Here is a 22,734-nt window from a genome sequence, read left to right as displayed (position 1 = left end):
CCTGATAATTTATTTTGCCTTTTTTATTTCTTCCACTGAGCACCAGGAGAGGAAGGACATTTTTTGTTTTGTTTCCCACTTCATACCTAGATACTAGCATATTTGCCTGCCACTTAACCTCTCCACACCTTAGTTTCCCATAATAGTACATATCTTATAGGGCTGTTGTGTCAGGTAAATGTGTTAATGCACATAAAATACTTTGGACAGTAGCTGGGACAAAGTAAGCACTCAACTAAAGAGACAATTCATACATAAAATAATAAATATTACAGTAGGAGGATGGAATGTATAGGAAAACACAGGAAACCTTGTCTAGGACTGAAACCTGCAAGACAGATGAGTTTAAGGAGTTGGAAGAAGGGGGAATGTATTTTAAGGCAGAGGGAACAGTATGTGCAAAGGCTTCTAGGCAAGAGAGAACATACCTCTGATTTCTGGAAAATATGTATACACAAGATCTGATTCAGACAAGCTGTAGATATTAAGAGTAAAAATAATTTAACAGATTTATACTTTGAAGAAAGTTTAGCCTCAGAAAATTCTAACTGTAAACATTTTGTGTGTGTTCTTATTGAAGTGCTTGTAGAAAAATTTTGCAGTCATCTTGTTAAATATTGTCAACTTGATTTACCACAGTTCTGTCTCTTCTATAAATAATAATTTTTTTAGGCATACAAATGGTGCATTGAGGCAATGAAAGAAATTACAGCAGGCTTACCAGTGAAAGTTGTGGTGGATGTTTTAAGACAAGCTTCTAAGGTAAATATACTGTTAAAATTATTAAATGAATTATAGGATTTATCAGGCTTTAAGTTTGTTTTAATTAACTATTATTTAACATTTTAGTTATTTGTACACTCCATAGACATAGGTCTGTTTTATAAGTTTCTGTGCTCATTTTTAGAAATCTGGTTTCTAACTAAAACTATCACACGTAGATTTTTAGCTAATTTTTCTTTACCAAGAAAACCAGTGAAATAATTCATTTTGATAATTGTTTCAGTGCACTAAAGTACAGATCAAAGTAGTATTTGGATGCTATTCTGGCTTGAATTTCTTTTTGTTGGTTTTTTTTTTAAATATTTATAGCAACCTGAATTCCTTATGCCAAAATCCTGTGAACTTTGGTCACTCTTCTGCTAAAGGATAGCCTGGTGTTAAATCTCTTTGTCATAGTATTGCAGTCTCACAGCAAGGCAGCTTGCTATACTTGACCTGCTAGGCAGTCCTTACTTGATTTTTCTCTAGTTTTTTCTTATTCTGTAAATAAATGCATTAAATCTTCTACATTTTTATTTTATTTTAAATAGAGACAGGGTCTCACTATGTTGCCCTGGCTGGTCTCAAACACCTGGACTCAAGCGATCCTCCCACCTGAGCCTCCAGAAGTTCTAGGATTACAGGTGTGAGCCGCCACGCTTGGCCTGCATAAACTCTTGAGGATATTTAGTAGTAGTTTAAAACTACTGCTTTGGTGCAGTGAGGCCTTAAAGCATTAATGTACTTTTCAGATACACTCTTCTACCCAGAAGTTTCTCAGAGTTGAATATTTCATTTTGGTTTATTTTACTTATGAAAATTCAACTAGAAGATAGATTCCAAAATTATATCTGGGAGAGTCCAAGATTTCTGTATTAAGTCAGTCATTTTAGAGTAAGTAAATAGTGTAAATATTCAAGTTATGAGAGCTAGAACAGGGGTATTCTTATGTTTTGAGTTAATTGAAATAATTGAATATTAATTTAAAGCCAGTGTAATATTTATGCAAGATTAATATTTCTATATACAAATTATATTTAGAGTTTTTAAAAAACGACTAGCTATACTCATGAATCAAAATATTTTAAGAAATGATTGGGAGCTGTACACAATGGCACATGCCTGTAGCCAGGAATTCAAGTCCAGCCTGGGCAACATAAAACCTTGTCTCTTAAGAAAAGAAATTATAAGAAAACTTGAAATTCTATGCATTTAAAAATTAGTAAATGAAAATAACAAAAGATTGTTGTAAGCCACTCCAGGACTGGGATATAAGGACCTTAGAAAATGCTGTGGTAAATGTTGCCCCCATTATTTTATTTTAATAATAGGGAAAAATGGGAGTATACCAGCTTTGTAAGGTGACTTTATTATGACAGATTTGTACTAGGCCTGACTGTCAAAATTTTAAACTTTATAATTTTCCCAGGTTATATACATATCTGTTTGTAATAGAATTTTTTTTTTTTAAACGGTGTCTCTCTCTGTCGCCCAGGCTGGAGTGCAGTGGCACTCAGCTCACTGCAAGCTCTGCCCCCATGGGTTCACGCCATTCTCCTGCCTTAGCCTCCCGAGTAGCTGGGACTACACAGGCGCCTGCCACCACGCCCGGCTAATTTTTTTGTGTTTTTAGTAGAGACGGGGTTTCACCGTGTTAGCCAGGATGGTCTGGATCTTCTGACCTGGTGATCTGCCCGCCTTGGCCTCCCAAAGTGCTGGGATTACAGGCATGAGCCACCGCGCCCGGCCTATAATAGAAAATTTTTAAGTACTTGGAAAGAAATTACAAATAGAACCTTTGTATTTATGTTTGGAGGGTTTTTTTCTTATTAACTGTTATAGCCAGAATATATAAACTACACTTATTTTAGCACACTAATGAACTGTTTGAGAGTTAACCATTTTTCACTTTATCTTTAGGCTTGTGTAGTAAAACGTGAATTTAAGAAGGCAGAACAGTTAATTAAACATGCAGTGTATTTGGCACGGTAGGTGATTATTATTAAAAATATCGTTTTAAATTGTCTCTATACTTTATATGCTAATAATTTTGTATCCTTTTATAGGGATCATTTTGGATCAAAACACCCAAAATATTCTGATACACTGCTAGATTATGGGTTCTACTTACTCAATGTAGATAATATCTGTCAGTCTGTTGCAATTTATCAGGTATGTTAATGGTTACCCTTTTTTTCTTTCAACCTATATTGACTTGCTGACCTGTATTTGTTTGTGGTGTATAAACCACTCTTCAAAAATGACTTTTTAACACCTACCCTTCCCACCAATATAGGTTGCATCATTATTTTATTAAGTATTGCCTAGAAGGTGTAAAAGTTAATGCTTTGGGAACTAAAGAGAATCATTCAGGAAAGGAATTGTTGGGTTGTGAGCTTATATTTGGGAGTAGTTTTCCATTTTTTATTTACCCATATAATGGCTTGTCTTTGTTGTTGATTTAGTAAATGTTGCTAAAGCTGCCTTTGTAATAACAAAGATGGCTGATAATTATTTTAGGCCTTTCTTACTCATTCTCAGGTAAATGATGTATTATGCCATTGGTCTAGACAAGGCATACTTGACTTTAAGGTTCACTGTTTTTTTTTTTTCTTTTGAGACAGTTTTGATCTGTCGTCCAGGCTGGGGTGCAGTGGCGCAATCTCAGCTCACTGCAACCTCCACCTCCCGAGTTCAAGCAATTCTCGTGCCTCGGCCTCCTGAGTATGTGGGATTACAGGCCCGTGCCACCATGCCCGGCTAATTTTTGTATTTTTAGTAGAGACGGGGTTTCACCATGTTGCCGAGGCTAGTGTTGAACTACTGACCTCAGGTGATCCACCCACGTTGGCCTCCCAAAGTACTAGGATTACAGGTGCAAGCCACCGTGCCTGGCCTAAGTTCACTTTTGAAGAAGGACACAGAGAAAAACATTCCCAATGTCTTGATTCTCAAGACATAGGAATGATTATTATTATTAAGCCACTGCCTTTTAAGTCAAACTCTATCTTCAGAAATTCAGGCCTTCTAGGTGACTTTCGTGTTCTGTAATTTAAATATAGCAGGACTTTCTGGGCTTCATAATTTTGTGGTGTTAGGCATATAGATATATATTTAAATTACTAGGATGTTTAATTTAGGTGGTATTTTCTACAGTATTGACAAATATTTTTATGATTCTTTCAGGCAGCACTTGACATTAGACAGTCAGTGTTTGGTGGCAAAAATATCCACGTAGCAACAGCTCATGAAGATTTGGCCTACTCTTCTTATGTCCACCAGTATAGCTCTGGGAAATTTGACAATGCACTGTAAGTTCCACATTCCTTTTCTCTGAAGGAGGAAATACTGTTTTTGTTTTATTTTGTTTTTTCCCATTAGGGAACTATTATTATATTAATAATAGTACTTGATATACTTTATAGATTGAATTTGTCTTCCTGGAGCTTTAACAGAATGCCTAAAATGTTCTTGAAGTCATTTAAAATCATACCAGTTTTCAGGTACAGAGGCTTTTGCCTGTAATCCCAGCACTTTGGGAGGCTGAGGTGGAAAGATTGCTTGAGCCCAAGAGTTTTGAGACCCTGTCTACTCAAAAAATTTTAAAAATTAGCTGGATGTTTTGGTGCATGTCTGTGGTCACAGCTGCTCTGGAGGCTGAGGCAGGAGAATTGCTTGAGCCCAAGAGGTCTAGGTTGCAGTGAGCCATATTCACACCACTGCATTCCAGCCTGGGCAACAGAGTGAGACCCTATTTCCAAAAATAAATAAAATCATACTAATTTATAGGTTATTCATTTAGCCTTTATGTGATTTAATATTGAGACTTGTATATTTTCATGTAGAATGTAACTTATCTTTTGAGTATTTGCTTCAGTAATTTTTGAGTAATACAGTAGCAAACTTAACCTGAAAACTTCTTGGTCAGAACACATAGAAATACTGAATCAAATATAACAGTTGTCTTTTTAAATGTGTAACTGAGCTTGCAAGAGTGAGGGGGAAATCCTCCAAGGGCCAATAATGGACACTAAAATTTAAAGGATTAAGCATGACCTGTGGTATAACTGCTCTGGGGTGATGGGAAAGTTTAGAGATTTCTGTAACCTTGGTTTAAGAAATAGCCTATAGGAGGCTGGGAGTTAGAACTGAAACCCTCACATGAAGCAGAGTCAAGACTACAGCCCGGCTGGGCACGGTGGCTCATGCCTGTAATCCCAGCACTTTGGGAGGCCAAAGCAGGTGGATCACCTGCAGTTAGGAGTTCAAGACAAGCCTGGCCAAGATGATGAAACCCCATCTCTACTAAAAATAGAAAAATTAGCCGGGCGTGGTGGCAGGCACCTGTAATGCCAGCTACTCGGGAGGCTGAGGCAGAGAATTGCTTGAACCCAGGAGGTGGAGGTTGCAGTGAGCCAAGATTGTGCCACTGCCCTCCAGCCTAGGCAACAGAGTGAGACTCTGTCAAAAAAAAAAAAAAAAAAAAAAGACTACAACCCCAGGGAAAAGACAACAGGTGGACATTTATCTAATTAATAGATGATAGGGAAAGTTGGCCATCTGAGTTTGGTATCACAGTTGAACCCAAAAAGAAGCCTCACAAAACATAATTCTTTACCTACAACACTCTTGAGACAGGGATAATGCCTCAGGATCTCCAAACAGAAAAATATTAAAAAGCACTTTGGGACTGCAGGTTTTCCTGGGATGTGAGAGAAAATGCAAAACTTGGAAATAATTACCTGTCAACCCAAACTACACAGACATTTCATAGACAAAGCTTTACCTAAAATGAACTCACCATTAAAAATTACAAAACATAAGAAAATGTTTCCTCTGCGTCAGCAGACATAATGAACAGGATTAGAATCCTGAGAACTTTAGTTAACAGAACTTTTTTGGCCAGGCGCAGTGGCTCACACCTGTAATCCCAGCACTTTGGGAGGCCGAGGCGGGCGGATCATGAGGTCAGGAGATCAAGACCATCTTGGCCAACAGGGTGAAACCCTGTCTCTACTGAAAATACAAAAATTAGCTGGATGTGGTGGCACGCGCCTGTAATCCCAGCTACTCGGGAGGCTGAGGCAGGAGAATCGCCTGAACCTGGGAGTCGGAGGTTGCAGTGAGCCAGGATCGCCACTGCACTCCAGCCTGGTGACAAAACGAGACTCTATCTCAAAAAAAAACAGAAGAACTGTTTTTTGGTTGATGCTATAGTATGTATTCTTTCTATGATTAAAGATACAAAATAGGTTGGCAAACTAGGCCTGCAAGTAAATTAAAGTTTTATGTTTTACTGGAACATAGCCATGCTCATTCATTCATGTGTTTTCTATAGCTTCGTTCACACTGCAGCAGCAAGAGTTCAATAGTTGCAACAGAGAATGTGTGGCCAACACAACCTAAAATATTTACTATCTGGCCCTCTACAGAAAAAGCTTGTTAACCCTAATATAAAAGAAAGAATGAAGAATATTCCTGTAAAGGAAATGGGAAGTTTTTTTGTTTTGGTTTTGGTTTTTTTTTGAGACAGAGTCTCTCACTCTATCCCCAGGCTGGAGTGCAGTGGCGTGATCTCGGCTCACTGCACTCTCCACCTCCCAAGTTCAAGCGATTCTCCTGTCTCGGCCATCTGAGTAGCTGGAATTATAGGCACGTGCCACCACGCCTGACTAATTTTTGTATTTTTAGTAGAGACAGGGTTTCACCATGTTGGCCAGACTGGTCTCGATCTCCTCATCTCAAGTGATCTGCCCACCTTGGCCTCCTAAAGTGCTGAGACCACAGATGTGAGCCACCGCGCCTGGCTGGAAAAGGGCAGATTTTAAAATAAAACAACTGATACATGCTACAGCATGGGTGAACCTTGAAAACACTGTGCCCAGTGAAAGAAGCCAGTCACAAAGGATCACATATTGTATGATTTCATTTATGTGATATGTCCAGAATAGGCAAATCTGTAGAGACAGAACATAAATTGGTTTTGTCTAGGCTGGGAAGTTGGAGGGAAATGGAGAGTGACTGCTAATGAGCATGGGTTTCTTTCATCATGGGGTTATGAAAATGTTGTAAAATTGATTTTGGTGATTGGCATACTACTTGGTGAATACACTAAAAATCATTGAATTGTACACGTTAAATGGGTGAATTGTGTGGTATACTAATTACATCTTGAGTTGTTATAAAAATAAAACAAATGGCTAGAAATGGAAGTAGTCATTGACATTAAAACTCAGCAGGTAGGCCAGGCATGGTGGCCCACTCTTGTACTCCCAGCACTTCAGGAGGTCAAGGTGGGTAGATCATTTGAGCCCGGGAGTTTGAGACCAGCTTGGGCAACATAGCAAATCACCATCTCTACAAAGAAAATGCAAAAAAAATTAGTTGGGCATGGCGATGTACGCCTATAACCTACCTATCCGGGAGGCTGAGGTGGGAGGATCACCTGAGCCCAGGAGTTTGAGGCTGTGGTGAGCCATGATTGCACCACTATACTCTAGCCTGGACGACAGAGCAGGATCGTGTCTCAAAAAAAAAAAAAAAACAAAACTCAGCAGACAAGTTTAACAGCAGATTAGTTAGAACAAAAGAGAGAATCAGTAAATTGGAAGACAGATTTGAGAAAACTAGTATTTACCTGGAAGATGGGGGAGAGGAGGCTTGGTATTGTTTGAAAGGAACTGACAATAAAACAAATAGCTTACCTTCTATCTGGTGATATGGGCCATAAACAAATAACCAAACTTGTCAGGCGAGAATACATGTTGTGAAGAAGAGTAAAGTAGGCTAAGAGTTGAGAGAGTGATGGTAAATTTTTTTTTTTTGAGACAGTCTTTGTCACCCAGGCTGGAGTGCAATGGTGCAGTCTTGGCTTACTGCAGCTTCCACCTCCAGGGTTCAAGCATTTCTGCCTCAGCCTCCTGAGTAGCTGGGATTACAGGCGTTCACCACCACACCTGGCTAATTTTTTTTTTTTTTTTTTTTTTTTGAGACAGAGTCTCGCTCTGTTGCCCAGGCTGGAGTGCAGTGGCGCGATCTCGGCTCACTGCAAGCTCCGCCTCCCGGGTTCACGCCATTCTCCTGCCTCAGCCTCCTGAGTAGCTGAGACTACAGGCACCCGCCACCGCGCCCGGCTAATTTTTTGTATTTTTAGTAGAGACGGGGTTTCACCGTGGTCTCGATCTCCTGACCTTGTGATCCGCCCGCCTCGGCCTCCCAAAGTGCTGGGATTACAGGTGTGAGCCACCGCGCCCGGCCTAATTTTTGTATTTTTTTAGTAGAGATAGAGTTTCACCATGTTGGCCAGGCTCGCCTTGAACTCCTGACCTCAGGTGATCCACCCACCTCAGCCTCCCAAAGTGCTGGGATTACAGGTGTGAGCCACCGCGCCTGGCCAATGGTAAATTTTTTTAGGGCCTTTTATATGATCTGTTCTGGAAAGACATGTTCAGTGAGGAGCGAGCTGTGAGAATGTTCAGGGGAAGAGCATTGCAGAGAGGGTAAAGCCAGGGTGAGAACATGCTCTGCATATTCAGGAAACTGCTAGGCCTGTGTGACTGGAGTGGAAGGAGAGGGTTGGTGTGAGAATGGCAGGAGATGAAGTCAGGGAAGTAGCAGGCTGAAAGATCCTACAGTGTTGTAGACTGTAGTAAAGACTTTCTCTTTCATTCTGAGGGAAGTGGGAGTCTCTGTTGGGTATTAAAAGTTCAGTCTACAGCAGATTGGAAATTCAAAGAAAAAGCTGAATCTTTACCATAGATAGTTTTAGAAGTACTTTCTATCAGTATTATATTACAGATTGTGATTTTTAAAATTCCTAAATCATTTGTAACTAAAAAGAAATGCCAGACTGTATCTATCTGTATTACAGATTTCATGCAGAAAGAGCTATTGGTATCATTACCCACATCCTACCTGAAGATCATCTTCTTTTGGCTTCTTCAAAGAGGGTGAAAGGTATCCTTTGTAATCTAGACTCAGATATTTTAAAATAGATGATATATGGTATAAAATAGGGATATTTGTTTATTTTCTCAGAGGATTGGAGGATTTTCTCAGAGGATTATACTGTGTCTACGTATTACTAGATAGCCATTTTACCACAACTCTACTTAAGGGATTCCAGTGGTTCATAATGAAAGACTGTTTGCATCTCTCATAAAACATTGTTAATAGGCCAGACTTGGTGGCTTATGCCTGTAATCCCAGCACTTTGGGAGGCCAAGGCAGGCGGATCATCTGAGGTCAGAAGTTTGAGACCAGTCTGGCCAACATGGTGAAACCCCATCTCTAATAAAAATACAAAAATTAGCTGGGTGTGGTGGCACACGCCTGTAATCCCAGCTACTTGGGAGGCTGAGTCAGGAGAATTGTTTGAACCCAGGAGTGAGAGGTTGCAGTGAACCAAGACTGTGTCACTGCACTCCAGCCTGGGCAACAGAACAAGACTGTGTCTCAAAAAAAAAAAAAGTTAATAAGCCAGAATTTATTTCTTTTCTCTCTCCCTTTTGTCATTCACTCATGCATGCATTAATTTTTTTTGAGGATTTCATGGAAGAATAATACAGATGTTTCTGCACAACATGGATAGAAGATGGGTTTCATAACTTCAGCTTTGTAGTGCAGGATTCTTATCCTGAGCTTCATATCAGGTTACACTGAATGTTGCAAGACTCTTGCCAAATACCCCTGTCTTCCATTTCTTATTTTAACTTTCCTTCTGATTACCACCAAGGCTTTTTCATGTAATGTATTTATTTTGCTAACATGATTGGGTTACCTATGTGGTAATTCCATGCATGTTGGGTATGTTCTACCTTAGTTCTGGAACTGAGATTTTTCTCCCTCTAGGTTTGTATTTTTTAAGTTACACAAGTAATACATGATGTTAGATAGAAAAGAGAAAAAATAAATTGCCTTAAAATCCCACCAATCCTCAATCAACATTTTGGTGAATATTATTTTAGACTTTTATTACTTCAAATAAGATAACTAAATGAATTTTTTTTTTAGTTTTATAATCTGATTTTTTCACTCAATATATTACAAACATTTTTTCATGTCTCTACATATGTCCTTTTTTCTAATGTATTTAACCTTACCTTTTTAATTTGACTCTTACCATTGTTTTTAACCTTTTCTTTTTTAAAAATACTACAGCGAAGTAAAACTCTTTTTCTTACCTTTGTGTACAGTTTTCCAAGAAATCAAATTATCTGGTAAAATAATATGTATATTCTTAAGACTTTAGATAGAATTTGAAAGTCTTGAATGCAGCTTTGAAATGGAAATGTTTTGCCTGATTTGGTTGGTCAGATGAGTAGGAGGAAACCAGTTCTTAGCTGTGTTTGGTTAAAGGTTATGTTTTATAAAGTGTGGTTTCAAAAATTTCAAAAGTGCTTAGGTACTCCTTGACACAGTTTCATAACTTAAAAACTTGCCTTGTCGGCCAGGCGTGGTGGCTCACGCCTGTAATCCCAGCACTTTGGTAGGTCGAGGTGGGTGGATCACAAGGTCAGGAGATCAAGACCATCCTGGCTAACACGGTGAAACCCCGTCTCTACTGAAAATACAAAAAATTAGCCGGGCGTGGTGGCAGACGCCTGTAGTCCCAGCTACTCGGGAGGCTGAGGCAGGAGAATGGCGTGAACCCATGAGGTGGAGTTGCAGTGAGCCGAGATCGCGCCATTGCACTCCAGCCTGGGTAACACAGAGATAATCCATCTCAAAAAAAAAAAAAAAAAAAACTTGCCTTGTCCTTCCATTTAATTTGAAAAACAAATTCACGGCCGGGCGCGGTGGCTCAAGCCTGTAATCCCAGCACTTTGGGAGGCCGAGACAGGCGGATCACGAGGTCGGGAGATCAAGACCATCCTAGCTAACACGGTGAAACCCTGTCTCTACTAAAAAATACATAAAACTAGCCGGGCGAGGTGGCGGGCGCCTGTAGTCCCAGCTACTCGGGAGGCTGAAGCAGGAGAATGGCGTGAACCCGGGAGGCGGAGCTTGCAGTGAGCCGAGATCCGGCCACTGCCCTCCAGCCTGGGCGACAGAGCGAGACTCCGTCTCAAAAAAAAAAAAAAAAAAAAAAAGAACAAATTCACATCAGCAAAGTATAGCAGTCTATTAAAATAGAAACTAATTCTGCAAAATCGTTTATACCATTGTTTTTCTTAAATTTGAATTTATATACTGTGCAAAATAGAATGACCACCAAAAAGTGTACTTTTTTGTTAAAGTGGAATTCTTTCATCTTGACCAGTTCCAAACCATAATCACATATAAATATAATCAGTAAACGTTTTTATTATTTAAGTTTAAAGTAAATGTTCTTATTAGCTTTGGTAGACAGTTTTGAAGTACACTAATTTATTGCCTTCTTTTTTAGCACTTATTTTAGAGGAGATTGCAATTGACTGTCATAATAAGGAAACTGAACAGAGGCTGCTTCAAGAAGCTCATGATTTGCACCTGTCTTCACTCCAACTAGCTAAAAAAGCTTTTGGGGAATTTAATGTACAGACTGCAAAACACTATGGAAACCTTGGAAGACTTTATCAGTCAATGAGAAAATTTAAGGTAGAATCATGTTTTGCTATATTTTTCTCTCTTAATCTTAAGTAATGAAGTAGAATCTTAAATAATCTTAAGTAAGCTCAAATAAATTATACACTTATCTTATTCACAAAGGAATTGAGAGGATAGCAAGTATAAAACAACAAAGGCCAAGCACAATGGCTCATTCCTATAATCCTGGCACTCTGGGAGGCTGAAATGGGAGGGTCTCTTGAGACCAGAAGTTTCAGACGAGCCTGGGCAACATAGGGAGACCCTGTCTCTGCAAAAATTACCCAGGTGTGGTGGCACATACCTGTCTTTCTAGCTACTTGGAAGACTAAAGCAGGAGGATGAGTTGAGCCCAAGAAGTTGAGGCTGCAGTGACTGTTCACACCACTGCACTCTAGCCTGGGTGACAGAGTGAGACCCTATCTCTAAAACAAACAAACAATAGTCAAAATATAAATAAAATTGAAAAATCAGGACCGTGGGCCAGGCACAGTGGCTCTTGCCTGTAATCCCAGCATTTTGGGAGTCCAGGGTGGGACAATCACCTGAAGCCAGGAGTTCAAAACTAGCCTGGTCAATATAGGGAAATCCCATCTCTACAAAAAAGAAAAAGTTAGCCAGACGTGGTGGCTCGCACCTGTAGTCCCAGCTTCTCCAGAGGCTGAGGCAAGAGGATGGCTGGAGCCCATGAGGTTGAGGCTGCGGTGAGCTGTAATCACACCACTACACTCCATCCTACGTGACAGAGTGAGAGCCTGTCTCCAGAAAAAAAATATATATATATATCATGAAAAATTAGGAAACATATCAAACCAAAAAGATTAATATATGAGGCCAGGCACAGTGGCTCGCGTCTGTAATCCCAGCACTTTGGGAGGCCGAGGTGGGCAGAACACTTGAGGTCAGGAGTTCGAGACCAGCCTGGGTAACATGGTGAAACCTGTCTCTACTAAAAATACAAAAATTAGCCAGGCATGGTGGTATGCACCTGTAGTCCCAGCTGCTTGGGAGGCTGAGACAGGAGAATTGCTTCAACCTGGGAGGCGGAGATTGTAATGAGCCGAGATCTGCACTCCAGCTCCAATGGGTGACAGAGTGAGACTCCATCTCAAAAAAAAAAAAGATTAATATATGAAAGTAGTACTTGAGATAAGAAAAAAAGACAAATATGATTGCTATACTTGACTTCAAACATAGTTCTTAGTATATAATTATTGATATATAATTCTTAGTATATACTAAGTATAGCTCTTAGCAGAATGCCTGGCACATGGCAGGTGTGCAAGAAATGTCAGCTATTGCAACAAGTATTATTAATTGTAGCAATAAATATGACTAACTTCAATGTCTTTTAGAATTTTGAGTTACAAATTTTTCTTTTTTTAATGTAGGTTCTTACTCTGCTGTCCAGGCTGTATGTAGTTCAGTGGTATGATCATGGCTCACTGCAGGCTCAACTTTCCTGGGCTCAGGCGATCCTTTCACCTCAGCCTCCCAAGTAGCTGGGAATACAGGCACACACCACCACACTGCCTAATTTTTGTATTGTTTGTAGAGACAGGGTCTTGCCCTATTGCCCAGCCCTGTTGCCCAGGCTGATCTCGAACTCCTGAGCTCAAGCAATCTGCCTGCCTCAACCTCCCAAACTGTTGGGATTACAGGCATGAGCCACTGTGCCCAGCCTATAAATTCTTAATATTACTAATTTGGGATCACAGTAAGGAAAGAGTGAGAGGTCTTCTTTACCTGAAAAGCAACCTATATATCCCTAAAGTACCTTGAGTTTAGTTTATTGGAATAAAAATTGTCAGAATTCAAAAAAATGAAGTATATACCCGTGTAAATTAACATATTATGATATAGAGCTTGTTAAGAAGGCTCAACTAAATTTTGGACTGTGTTAACCAAAGGAAGTAATTTTTGTTTTAGAATGTTTTGTTGATTTCTTGTAACAGTTTCTTGTAATAATTAATTTTGCAAATTTCTTTGTTCTAAAAAATTGTTCTTCTAACAATTTTTTATTACCAGGATAAGTTTTCACTTGTTACTTTTGGCATAGGATACTATTGCTGTCATCAGTTTATCTGTGGTTTCCAAAACTCTGTAATGCTTCCCATAGGCAGTTTTTGGAATAACATAGTATGTTTTTTGATATGATTACTTTATGGCATTCATAAGATGTCTTTGGCATTTAGATCAGTTTTGCTCATTGAGTAAGAACTTAAGATGAGAAAAAGTATAATGATTGATATGGCATAATTGTTTTTCAGGAAGCTGAAGAAATGCACATCAAAGCAATTCAGATTAAAGAACAACTTCTTGGTCAAGAAGATTATGAAGTAGCCCTTTCAGTCGGACATCTGGCTTCTTTATATAATTATGACATGAATCAGTATGAAAATGCTGAGAAACTTTATTTGCGATCTATAGCAATTGGTATGTTACATTTAAATTTTCTTTGGTCAGTTGATTACAAATCAGCATGTCAGCATGTCTTATATGTTGTATAAGGAAGATGTTATTAAACACTTAAATGGGGCTGGGTGTCGTTGCTCATACCTGTAATCCCAGCACTTTGGGAGGCCGAGGTAGGCAGATCACTTGAGGTCAGGAGTTGGTGACCAGCCTAGCCAACATAGTGAAACCCCATCTCTACTAAAAAAATACAGAAACAAATTAGCTGGGCATGGTGGTGCGCGTCTATAGTCCCAGCTACTCAGGAGTCTGAGGCAGGAGAATCGCTTGAACCTGGAAGGCAGAGGTTGTCGTGAGCTGAGATTGGGCCACTGCTCTCCAGCCTGGGCAACAGAATGAGACTCCATCTCAAAAAAATAAACAAAATAAAATAGTAAAATAGTTAATAAAATAAAATAGACTTAAATGGGATAAGTTGCTAAGGATATTCAGGAACCACTTAAAAATCATCTGGAACATTTTGCTAAAGGTGCTTTTTTTGATACTGAAGCCAGTAGTAAGAAGTGTGACAGTAGAGTGTCATGTGTAGGCAAAAGTAGTTATTTTAAAGTATTTGTGCAGTTACTGCCCACTCATTCCTCCCCCTCCCTTCTCCTAACTTTAACATCATAGATGAGGCTTACCTGTTTTTGAACTTGATAAAGTTATACAATGTGTATTTTTATGTGTCTGACTTATTGGTGAACAATAATGGTAAAATCTGTGATGTTGCATATCACTGCCATATGCTAGATTAGGATGTCGTCATTTATCCATTCCACTGTTAATGAACATTTGGAACATTTGGATTTCCATTTCAGGACTATTACAAAATCAAGATAAGGAATCTGTGGCCATCATCTTATGAAGTGCCTGTTAAAACTCTCGCCCATTTTTATACTGATTTATCTTGTCGTTTTCTTACTGACTTGTAGAAGTTCTTTATATGATACGAATATGACAGACCTTCATTGGTTACATGTGTTGCAGATATCATCTCTTATTCTATTGCTTGTTTCCTAATGGAGCCTTTTAAATAACAATAATTCTTTTTTGTGTGTGAGACAGGATCTTACTTTGTCACCCAGGCTAGAGTGCAAATCAGGGCTCACTGCAGCCTCAATCTCCTGAGCTCAAGTGATCCTCCTGCCTCAGCTGAGTAGCTGGGACTACAGACATGTACCAGCACAGCCGGCTAATTTTTTTTTTTTTAATTTTAATAGGGATGAGGTCTCACAATCTTGGCCCAGGCTGATCTCAAACTCCTGAGCTGAAGTGATCCTCCTACCTCAGCCTCCCGAAGCGCTGGGATTGCAGGCGTGAGCCACTGTGCCCAGCCAGCCAGTCCTTAATGTAATCAGATGCATCAGTATTTTCTTTCTTTCTTTTTTTTTTTTTTTTTTGAGAGGGAGTCTCGCTGTGTCACCCAGGCTAGAGTACAGTGGCGCGATCTTGGCTCACTGCAACCTCCAACTCCCAGGTTCAAGCGATTCTCCTGCCTAAGCCTCCTGAGTAGCTGGAACTATAGGTGCCCGCCACCACACCCGGTTAATTTTTTGTATTTTTAGTAGAGACGGGGTTTCAGTATGTTGGCCAGGATGGTCTCAGTCTCTTGACCTTGTGATCTGCCCGCCTCGGCCTCCCAAAGTGCTAGGATTACAGGCCTTGTGAGCCACTGCGCCTAGCCTGCGTCAGTGTTTTCTTTTGTGAATAGCACTTTTTGTATTCTGTTTAAGAAATCTTTTTGACTGGGCGCAATGGCTCACTCCTTCCCAAAGTAATAAAGATATTTTTCTAGAAAATTATCTTCAGGAAACTTCATTTATATTTAGATCTACAGTCCTGAAACTGATTTTTGTTTATGGTGTGCAGTAGGGATTCAGTTTTTTTTCCCAGTATGGACATAGAGTTAAGCCAAGACCATTTCTTCAGAAGACTTTCTTTGGTTTGGTTTTGTTTTGAGACAGTCTCAAACTCTGTCGTCCAGGCTGAAATGCAGTGGCATGGTCTTGACTCGCTGCAGCCTCCGCCTCCTGGGTTCAAGCGATTCTCCAGTCCCAGTCTCCCAAGTAGCTGGGACTACAGCTGCGCATCACCACACCTGGCAATTTTTTTTGTAATTTTTTAGCAGAGGCAAGGTTTTGCCATGTCGACCAGGCTGGTCTTGAACTTCTGACCTCAGGCAGTCTGCCCGCCTCGGCCTCCCAAAGTGCTGGGATTACAGGTGTGAGCCACAACACCTGGCCACAATACTGTTTTTTTCCCTCTGCGATATTGTCTTCATCATAAATCATTTATCCATATACATGTGGTTTCCCTTTTATCTATAATGTATTGGCTGACTTGTTCATTCCTCAGGTGCATGTAGTTTAAGAGTTGCTAACCCATACCACTGTGAAAAACAGACCTACTACTTAGTGTTCAATATTCATTTACAGTTTTTGTTTAGCCTGAAGGTAGTATATATTCAGAATACTGTGTTCAAAAGTTACTTGGGGTTATTTACACCCCCTTCCTTCAATGTGGTTATGTTATTCTTTTGCAAAACAATTAGGTTTATTTAACATGTTAAATTTTGCTCCTATCCATCTTTCTTTATTTTGTTAATTTTTTGAGTTAATTAATGGACTGTAATTAGAACTATACAGAAAGATATGCTCAGAGACATCATTTTCTCTGATTTCTTCTACCCAGTTCCCACCCACTCACTATTGATAACCAGTCTCATTAGTTTCTGGTTTATCGTTTTTGTATATCTTTTTACACAATGAACAGATACATATTTTCTTATTTTCCCTATCATACACAAAAGATAGCACACTATAGATACTCTTTGGTATTTTACATTTTTGAATCTTAACAATATACCATCAGTCACTCCGTAACCATTCATAGAGAGCCCAGAATTTCCCCCTCAGTTTGCAGCTAGATAGGATGCCATTGAGTGAAGGTACCACAGTTGATTAAACCATTCTACATGTTTTCATTTGTTTCTGTTACTTTGTAATTACAAATAATGTTGCAGTGAATAGCCTTGTGCGTGTGTTTTGGTTTTTTTGTTTGTTTTGAGACGGAGTCTCTCTCTGTCACCCAGGCTAGAGTGCAGCAGCCTGATCTTGGCTCACTGCAACCTCTGCCTCCTGGGTTCAGGCGGTTCTCATGCCTCAGCCTCTCCAGTAGCTGGGATTACAAGCATGCGCCATCATGCCCAGCTAATTTTTGTATTTTTAGTAGAGATGGGGTTTCACCATGTTGGCCAGGCTGGTCTCTAACTCTTGACCTCAGGTGATCCACCCACCTTGGCCTCCCAAAGTGCTGGGATTACAGGCGTGAGCCACCATGACTGGCCTGTGCATGTGTATTTTTCTGTTGTTGGAGATGCTGCTGTTCTTCTTTGAGATCTCTTTAAAACAGTTCCTTCAAACCATGAATTTTTATAATTCTGTTCTAGTGAGGCCAGCTTTAGACAAGAGAAAATTTTTTTAAAGTCTTAGTGATAGCTCATGGACTGATTTGGGGGATGCTGATACAAGAATTACATCTATTCCTTGCAGGGGAATAAACCTAAGCCTCCCTGTTTAAAGAATTGAACTTGTTCCTATTATAGAAATTGCTTGTTATCTCATTATTTGTGCTTTTGTGCTTTCTTTTTTTTTCTTTTTTCCTTTTTTGTTACTTTCAGGGAAGAAACTTTTTGGTGAAGGCTACAGTGGACTAGAATATGATTATCGAGGTCTCATTAAACTTTACAACTCCATTGGAAATTACGAGAAAGTGTTTGAATATCACAACGTTCTGTCTAACTGGAACCGGTTGCGAGATCGGCAGTATTCAGTGACAGATGCTCTTGAAGATGTCAACACCAGCCCCCAGTCCACTGAAGAAGTGGTGCAGTCCTTCCTGATTTCTCAGAATGTTGAGGGACCGAGCTGCTGAGGGAGGACCTCAGTTAACCAATTACCTTTTCCCGGATTCCAGGGAATTCATACTGTGAAATCAAAACCATGTTGTTTTGGGGGGCTGGAATTTGCATTGAAACACTGGTCCAGTCCATTGAAGACCCTATTTTGGGTGATCCCTATCTTGCAGAGTGTCTGTAGGAATAAGCATATATTCAGTTATATTCAGCATGTACCGCATGTGTAAGTAGTCTGGCCCACATTTTCAACCTCGTAGAACAAACAACAGGAAATCTTTTTTTTGTTTGTTTTTAAAAAATTCATTTTGCAGAAAGCCTGAAAGAATAAAACACACCCCTAAATAAAACTATTTAAGAGTTTAAAAGAGTTGCATTCTTATTATGTAAGGATGATTTTAACAACTTTTTAATATGTAATTCTTCCATGTGGAGGTATTCAATACTGTAGTGTAAAGGAATTTTATGGGAAAATCTTTATATGCAGTATAGAAAAGTTAATACAAGTACTAATAAAAGAGGGACATCCTGACTTATGTTTGGCTACCTTGCCCAGATAAGTGGATACAACCACTCTGTATTACAAGGAAAGGACTGTCAGATTCATCTGAACTGGACCAGTGTTGATCTGTAAGTAACAGAAAATCTGATAGACCAGCACTTCTGACTGTTTTGTTTTGTTTTTTTTTTTTTGGTACAACAATGTAAGATGCTCTGATAGCATTTGCTAACAGGACCAGGAGGATCTAAAAAGGACCAGCCTTATGTAGAAGGTGGTTATTTGGACCAGAGGCTTTAGATGATTATTTTAGATCCTATGTATACTTTTATCAGTAGAATGATTTCATTTAGATGTATAATGAAAAAGAATAATGCAAAAATTATGTAATAGATACTAAATTAGGGAAGTTTGGCAATTTCAATGGCATATTTTTAGTCAAGGTACACAGATGGCAGTGCCATAAGCAAGTCTATAAATATCGGCTGCAGCCATCCCCCTCATTTTGAATGTTGCCCTAGTAATCAATGCAGTTAACAAGTATACTGACTGTGAGTCATGAAAAAGTTCATGTTCAGATGGAAATGTTAGGTTACTGTATGGTTTTATAGAGATTAATGAAAATGAATGCCCAAAAATAAGTCTTAGAAAACCCTCCATTTTTATGGTAAATAGTAATACAACTAGGTCATTTCATTTGAAATCTAGGAGTCAAATGGAAAGATCCCCTAATAATACAACCATTTCACTAACTTGTCTTTCTGTTTATTGGGTTTTGATTTGATTTTTTTGTAAGCCAGTCAGGTTATTTAATTATGAGGTAATAATCAAATTTAAGAATTTGTGACATGTAGCAATTCAAGAAACAAAAAGGTATTTTGCTGTTACCTCAATTCTTACTGTAGTAGCCCATCTGATGCTTCTATAGTTAAGAATCTGGGTTCCCCCCTATTTTCAGGGGTTCATGACTTGGCTGTTAAAGATGTTGCTCTTAGCTAATGCTTGGGAGTAGTCTGTGGGTGAATGGATGTGTGTTGAATTTTAGTTTTAACATACATGTTGGGTGAGAGGGGAAAAAATCTAAGCTGTCTGCCACATTGAGTATAGAAAAATTGTAGATTTCAAATTTTATTAATATTTTAAGCACTTTTTTCAACTTCCCAACCTTGTTTGAAGCTGTTATTTGCAGTCCTATTAGTTTTGAGCCAGTGCATTTAAGTTCTCTAGGAGGGGGTTGGTTGGGGGATGTACTGAAAGAGATGAAGCATGCCCACACCCTAAGATGATAACTGTGTGATTTAGAAACCTGAGTTTATTCCTTAAATTGAATTATTTTCTTTTTAAATTTTGGAAAGAGTAAATTGATGTACTTGCAGTTTATGAAGCTGCCCCCCACCCCTCAGTTAATTGCAGTCTAATGTCAAGAGGCACTTCTTTATTAATTACCAAATAGTCTTTGTGACCAAGGACTAACGTTTTTAAGTTACTCAGCTCTATCCTTATGGGCCTATATATTTAATACCTCCAAAGATATTTTCAGGATAGGCTTTGTATACTTTTATTGGTTATTTAGAATCCAGTGGTATGTTTGTGGTATAGGAATGTCATGGTAAATTGTTTTTCAATAAATATTTTCAAACATGTTTCCATATGAAGTTTTTTTTTTTTTCAATCTGTATTTTTTGGTTTTGTGCACATACAGCATTTCCTAGGATAAAAATAAACAAATGACCTACAGCCTCATCCTCCCTAACTCAGTTTGAACTCAACTTAGCTCACACTCAGTGATAAAACAACATGATATGTAGAAGCCTAGGATCACAGGGTGATAATGTCAGTTGGCAGCCAGTTGTGTTTTTTTGAAACATCATTATTGGCAATTTCTCCTTATCACCACTGCTTTAATGTAGGTTTTTTTTTTTGTTTGTTTGTTTGTTTTGTAAATCCATATACTTTTGTGCATACACTAGCTAAGAAAACAGATTGCCATTTTTGGTTAGGGATATGACTTAATATGTTATTATTTCTGGTTCTAATGAAGAATAATACCCTATGACTTTAAGTGTAAGATTCATCCTTTAAGTAGGGATGTTTAGGATAAGTTAGATGTGTGCCACTATGATTTATTGGGTTTTTTAAAAATCTGAAAATAATAAAATTTATCTCACAATAAGTTAACTTGCACAAACTTTTTACATATGGTGAGGTATGTAAGGAAGCCCTGGCCAACTTAAAGATTTTTCTGGAGGTTCAGCAAAGTCATGTTAAATTAGGGGCCTTTGGTCTCATCCTTCTCTGACTCTTCTCTTCTACCCAGTCTCTTCCTAAAGTTCGGTGCTACTCCAGTTGGGTGCATCAGGGAGCTCCGTCAGCACTCGCATGTGTCACTCAGGTGGCCATTCATGCCTGCATTCCATTTAATAGAGCCAATTGGAATTTTTAGAGCATAATCTTTATGGGTCCTCAAAGCTGACTTTGCCGAAGGGGTTGAGACCCTTATTACCATCAGATCTCTGTCTCTGCCTGGTTAAAAACTGACTCACTGTTGCTTTGTAGTAACCCCTGCCCAGGTATTTTTTCATTTGTGAAAATAAAGGATTTGAGAAAGACCTTTGTTCCTAGCCTGTTGGGAAGAGTTTATAATTTTATGAAAATTAAGTACAGAGGCTGCGATCTTAGAAATAATGAAGGTGCCATTTGGCTGCTCCTTAATAGTGCAGACAGAAAACTCAGTAAACACATGCCGAAACATGATTGAAGCCTTTGGCTGAAACTTTATACGTAGAAATAATGATTTGCTCATAACAGGTATCGTTAACTGCCACTTTTTATGTTTTCCCTAGAATTTGTAGCCTTGCTGCTCCTTTTTTTTTTATCCCCCCCCCCCCCCGGGTGGCAAAGTTACTACTGGAAAAACACTATAAGTACAAATTTTTTAGAGTTTTACCTTTGCTTTAAAAGTGAATGTGTATTTCACCTCTTGGCTGTGAAGGACCTTAGTTGCCAGGAATTTTTTTTTTTTTTTTTTTTTTTTTGAGACGGAGTTTTGCTGTTATTGCCCAGACTGGGAGGGCAATGGCACCGTCTTGGCTCACTGCAACCTCCGCCTCCCGGGTTCAAGCAATTCTCCTGCCTCAGCCTCCCGAGTAGCTGGGATTACAGGCTCCTGCCACCACGCCTGGCTAGGAAATTTTTTGTTGTTAATATGACATTTGGATTAATCTCCAACTTCAACACTACTTTTGTCCATAAATCTCAGGAATGTTTTAGGCAGAAAACTGGTTTTACCCTGTTGATAATCAGAAGAAGTGTGCTTTAGGACTTATTGCATAATACTGTTCTTTAATTGCAATCCTAGGTATCTATAGCATGAGTGGCCTTAGTGAGTTTGTTGAAGTGCACATGTTTTTCAAGAGTAAAATTTAAGATTAAAATTATATGCTCTATATAGATATCTAGAAAACTTGGTTTGTGGTGCACAGTTAAGTGTTGGATCACTAAATAACCATTGCAGGTACTGTTTGTGTAACATTACTCATTTCTGTATATTCCTTTTATGGGAAGATATTTTGCCATGGTAACTAAAACTTTCAGTTTAGTTCTACTTTTATGATGTGAATGAATGCTACATTTTATTAAATATTACCAGGTCAGTACTATTTTTATACTTTATTAAGCATCAGGGGATTTTAGTTTAGTCAAAATTAAAAGTTCTTAATGTAACAGTTAAAAGCAAAACACTAACAATCTTTACGTGAAAATCCCCACTAATAGTGCCACAATAATTTCTATAGAAATATCTAAGGTCATTAAATAGATTTTTGAAGACAGTTCTTCATTGTGTCAGGATGACCTTTCATATCATTCTCACCAACTTGTAGTGCCCACCGTTATTTGTAACTATTAAACCATACTAAGTATGTTTGTAACCAGCATTGTGATATTATTCTGTACTTGTATTGCTAAAAATGAATTATTGACCTAATAAATATAGTGTTCCTGCATTCATAGTGTATCTGTTTCCAATTCGGTTTTGATTGCTTTTGGTTGGGATTAAGCTTTGCAGACTGTTTTTATTAGAGAACAGTGTGAGAGAAACTGTTGGAACTAGAACAAAAGTGCTCTTGTTCAAGAAAATTAAGATGTGTGGCAGAGGAGGCACATGGTAACATCTGGAGATTGTGCTGATGAAAAGCACTTTGAAAAAAACAAAGCACTGCATTAATGCAACGGGATTTTTTAGTCTTTACAAAAGTATACCATTCTTTTAAGAATTCTCTCACTCTAAAGGCTGAAAATGATGAGACCTGATAAAGTTCTGTTGGAATTGTAAAGAAAACCCTAGATTGGAGTTTCAGTTCCAGCTGTCTCTGAACTGGAAGACTGAGTGATGTCATTCCAGCCCTCTTTGTGTTTTATTTCCTCACTTGAATAAGGGGGTGAAATTAGGTCTTTAAAAAACTTCACCATGAAACAACGTAAGTCTGAAGTACTCAGAAACCAGTTGCAGGAAACGAAGCCATATTTTTAAAGATTA

The 22,734-nt window shown here is 38.7% G+C and overlaps 1 protein-coding gene across 2 annotated transcripts in view; it reads left to right on the top strand.

The window, feature by feature from the left end:
* Positions 1-22,201, top strand: part of APPBP2 (amyloid beta precursor protein binding protein 2) — an 81,060-nt gene extending 58,859 nt beyond the window's left edge. The window contains exons 6-14 of one of the 2 annotated variants that reach the window (XM_037993374.2): positions 673-762; positions 2,683-2,750; positions 2,829-2,934; positions 3,949-4,073; positions 8,633-8,718; positions 10,188-10,259; positions 11,150-11,340; positions 13,599-13,764; positions 17,465-22,201. In XM_037993374.2, the coding sequence (XP_037849302.1) occupies positions 673-762; positions 2,683-2,750; positions 2,829-2,934; positions 3,949-4,073; positions 8,633-8,718; positions 10,188-10,259; positions 11,150-11,340; positions 13,599-13,764; positions 17,465-17,718 (1,158 nt within the window). In that variant the 3' untranslated portion in view covers positions 17,719-22,201. The remainder of the gene's footprint in view (positions 1-672; positions 763-2,682; positions 2,751-2,828; positions 2,935-3,948; positions 4,074-8,632; positions 8,719-10,187; positions 10,260-11,149; positions 11,341-13,598; positions 13,765-17,464) is intronic. The other variant, XM_008011202.3, reaches the window with a different exon arrangement.
* The last annotated feature ends 533 nt before the right edge of the window (positions 22,202-22,734 follow it).

Source organism: Chlorocebus sabaeus, chromosome 16 (assembly GCF_047675955.1).
Source record: "Chlorocebus sabaeus isolate Y175 chromosome 16, mChlSab1.0.hap1, whole genome shotgun sequence".
Classification (NCBI taxonomy): domain Eukaryota; kingdom Metazoa; phylum Chordata; class Mammalia; order Primates; family Cercopithecidae; genus Chlorocebus; species Chlorocebus sabaeus.
Note: the sequence above shows the minus strand (reverse complement) of the source record. Positions and strands in the feature narration are given on the sequence as shown.